This window comes from Dasypus novemcinctus, chromosome 10 (assembly GCF_030445035.2).
Source record: "Dasypus novemcinctus isolate mDasNov1 chromosome 10, mDasNov1.1.hap2, whole genome shotgun sequence".
NCBI classification, from domain to species: domain Eukaryota; kingdom Metazoa; phylum Chordata; class Mammalia; order Cingulata; family Dasypodidae; genus Dasypus; species Dasypus novemcinctus.
In genome coordinates this window covers 75,974,742-75,977,996 of record NC_080682.1, presented here as the reverse complement: position 1 = coordinate 75,977,996, position 3,255 = coordinate 75,974,742, and the positions used below count along the sequence as shown (strand labels likewise).

At 68.0% G+C, this 3,255-nt stretch overlaps 1 protein-coding gene across 1 annotated transcript; it reads left to right on the top strand.

The window, feature by feature from the left end:
* Positions 1-365: 365 nt before the first annotated feature.
* Positions 366-2,978, top strand: MYOD1 (myogenic differentiation 1). The gene is made up of 3 exons (XM_058306403.1): positions 366-1,198; positions 1,666-1,744; positions 2,078-2,978. The coding sequence occupies exons 1-3, from the start codon at positions 572-574 to the stop codon at positions 2,320-2,322; spliced, it is 951 nt and encodes a 316-aa protein (XP_058162386.1). The 5' UTR covers positions 366-571; the 3' UTR covers positions 2,323-2,978.
* The last annotated feature ends 277 nt before the right edge of the window (positions 2,979-3,255 follow it).

The window sequence follows — 3,255 nt, the reverse complement described above, 5'->3', positions numbered from 1 at the left end:
GGGGCAGCTCAAAGTCAGCTTGGAGGTGAGCACCCGCGGCCAGAGTTTCCCGCAGACAAAGGAGGAGTCGGGGCCGGAGAGGTTTGGAAAGGGTGCGCCCGGGAGCCAAGTGCAGGCGCGTGGGGCTCCCAGCCCCGCTTCCCTCCGCTCCTAGGGAGGGGCCCGAGTGCACGCCTCGGAGCGTAGCGGGGCGGGGTGAGGGGTGAGTTGGGCGGGACGCTTGCTCACCCCTGCGGCCGCGCTGGGGACCCCAAGCTCCGCCCCTCCCTGTTCCCATTGGCCTCGGGCGCCCCCGCCCCCATTCGCTGGTTCAGGATCCCGGGCGCTTAGACTACGGTGGGATAAATAGCCCCGGGCGCCTGGCGCGAAGCTAGGGGCAGGGGAGCCTCAGGGCGCTTTCGCTGCTTTCCTGCCTGGACGGAACAGGGCGGGGTGAAGCACGGTCTGGTGGACATTCAGACCACAGCAGTTTGCCATCGCGCCTCCGGGGCTCCAGAAGGGCAGAAAGTTCCGGGCGACCCCTGCCGCTTGGGTTGGGCAAGGCCAAGACGGCGCCGCCTCCCGCCGGGACATGGAGCTGCTGTCGCCGCCGCTGCGCGACGTGGACTTGACGGGCCCCGACGGCTCTCTCTGTTCCTTTGCCACAGCCGACGACTTCTATGACGACCCATGTTTCGACTCCCCGGACCTGCGCTTCTTCGAGGACCTGGACCCGCGCCTCGTGCACGTGGGCGCGCTCCTGAAGCCCGAGGAACACGCGCACTTCCCCGCGGCCGCGCACCCAGCCCCGGGCGCGCGCGAGGACGAGCATGTGCGCGCGCCCAGCGGGCACCACCAGGCCGGCCGCTGCCTGCTGTGGGCCTGCAAAGCTTGCAAGCGCAAGACCACCAACGCCGACCGCCGCAAGGCCGCTACCATGCGCGAGCGGCGCCGCCTGAGCAAAGTCAACGAGGCCTTCGAGACGCTCAAACGCTGCACGTCTAGCAATCCGAACCAGCGGCTGCCCAAGGTGGAGATCCTGCGCAACGCCATCCGCTATATCGAGGGCCTGCAGGCGCTGCTGCGCGACCAAGACGCCGCGCCCCCTGGCGCCGCCGCCTTCTACGCGCCGGGCCCCCTGCCCCCCGGCCGCGGCGGCGAGCACTACAGCGGCGACTCGGACGCTTCCAGCCCGCGCTCCAACTGCTCCGACGGCATGGTAAAGCCGGGACCCCGAGCCGGAGGGGAAGTAAGGGCGGCGCTCGGGATGTCTGGGACGCGTTTCTGAGGGCCGGGAAGCTGGCCCTCCAGGGGACTCGGGTAGGGTATCTTGCCGGAGCGTAGCCCCCATGCCCTAGGCAGGTGTCACCGGGATGGTGTAGTGCTTTGAGCGCACGGGGCACAGATGCGATCTGCCCGATTGGGGGCTCTTTAGAATACTGCCGCGCCAACGTGCAGATAAGCTTTTTCTCCAAGCATCGACCTCCAAACAACTGATGAGTGCCCCTAGGTGACCGTCCGCTCTCGGGTTGGCCCACCCCCCGCCTACCACTACTGTAGCACGTCGGGGCAGATCGGGAACTCGTGGCTGAGGCGAGAAACTGGGGAGGGGGCGGCTCCTGGGAGTGGCGTTCGGGCCCGTGCGCGGTCCCGCTGGCCCGTCTTGGTAGCCCTCGCCTTTTGCAGATGGACTACAGCGGCCCCCCAAGCGGCGCCCGGCGGCGGAACTGCTACGACGGCGCCTACTACGGCGAGGCGCCCAGCGGTGCGTATTCCCGGCTTCGCTGCCTCGCGCCTGCTTCCCACCCCCCGCCCCCCACCGCCACCCCAACTTTTGAGCTGTCTTGGCTCCTCTCTAACTAGAAACCCTTCCCCGAGCCCCTGCACCTCCTACACTGCCCCCCGCACACCTATATCCTAAGAGGTGGTGCCAGGAGTGAAATACTAAGCATAGCCCGCTCGCCTGCCGCCCCGCTCTTTCGCCGCCGGGTCACCGGACTCTTGCAGGCCTTCGGTTCCACCCCTAGGCTCTGGGGGTGGGAGACGTGTTCCGCCCCCCCCCCCCTCCCTGCACATCACCCTGCTTCTGCCCGCGCAGAACCCAGGAAGAGTGCGGCCGTGTCGAGCCTCGACTGCCTGTCCAGCATCGTGGAGCGCATCTCGACCGAGAGCCCCGCCGCGCCCGCGCTCCTGCTCGCCGACGCGCCGCCGGGGTCGCCCCCGGGCCCGCCAGAGGCAGCCACCCCCAGCGAGGGCGAGCGCGGCGCCCCCACCCCATCCCCGGACAGCGCCCCGCAGGGCCCCGCGTGTGCGAACCCCAACCCGATCTACCAGGTGCTCTGAAGGGGGGGCGGTCGCGTCGGAGAGCGCCAGTGGACACCCGCCGGAGGGAGGTTGCCCTTCGCGTCACTCGCGCCCAAAAGACTGAGCTTAAATGGCAGCCACCGCCCCCGAACGCCCACCGCGCTTTAAAAGCGTCTCCTCCCGCGGTGGGAGAGGCGGGACGACCGAGGTGTGTTTCCGCCCCCGCCCCCCAGGGCAAGGACACAGTCGGTTTCCCCCCTAGACCCGCCGCGACGGCCGGTCGGTGTTCCGCGGTGGGTCCGCGCTGACCCTCGACGGGCCAGGCGCTCGCTCCTCCACTCCCCCTCCGCCCCGGCGGGGGACCCGCGGACGCCCGGGACGTTTCTGGGAGCGTGGCCTTTCCTTTCAGGAGCCCTCCGCACGTCCTAGTCCCCTCCGCCCACGGGATGCGCTCCCGCCCCCAGCGCTACCGGTGTGACCGAATCCCCCTGCCCCCCGCCCGATTCAGGACCACTTTTTGTAATACTTTTGTAATCTATTCCTGTAAATAAGAGTTGCTTTGCCAGAGCAGGAGCCCCCAGGGCTGTATTTATCTCTGAGGCATGGTGTGCGGTGCGACAGGGACGTCGTCTGTTTCTACGGCCAGCGGGCGGCGGACGCTCGCTCAGGTGTTCCCAATAAAGACGCTAATTTATACCGCGGCGGCTCTGCCTGTCCTTGGGGCTGGGGGCGGGATTTTGCCCTGAGGAATAGTCCCAATTGGCCCACCTGTCCCGCAGCGACCCCTATAGGCGGCAATCGGGAGGCAGGGAGGACGAGTGAGTCTCCAGGGTGCGGGGAGGGTCCTGGCGCCTTGACTTGTATGGGGCACGCAGGTCAGTGGTTCTCACGTCAGGAAGCACGTGAGATTTATCTAGACAGATTTTTTTAAATCCCCGTGCTGGGCCCCCAGGGACTCTGATGTAGTGCATC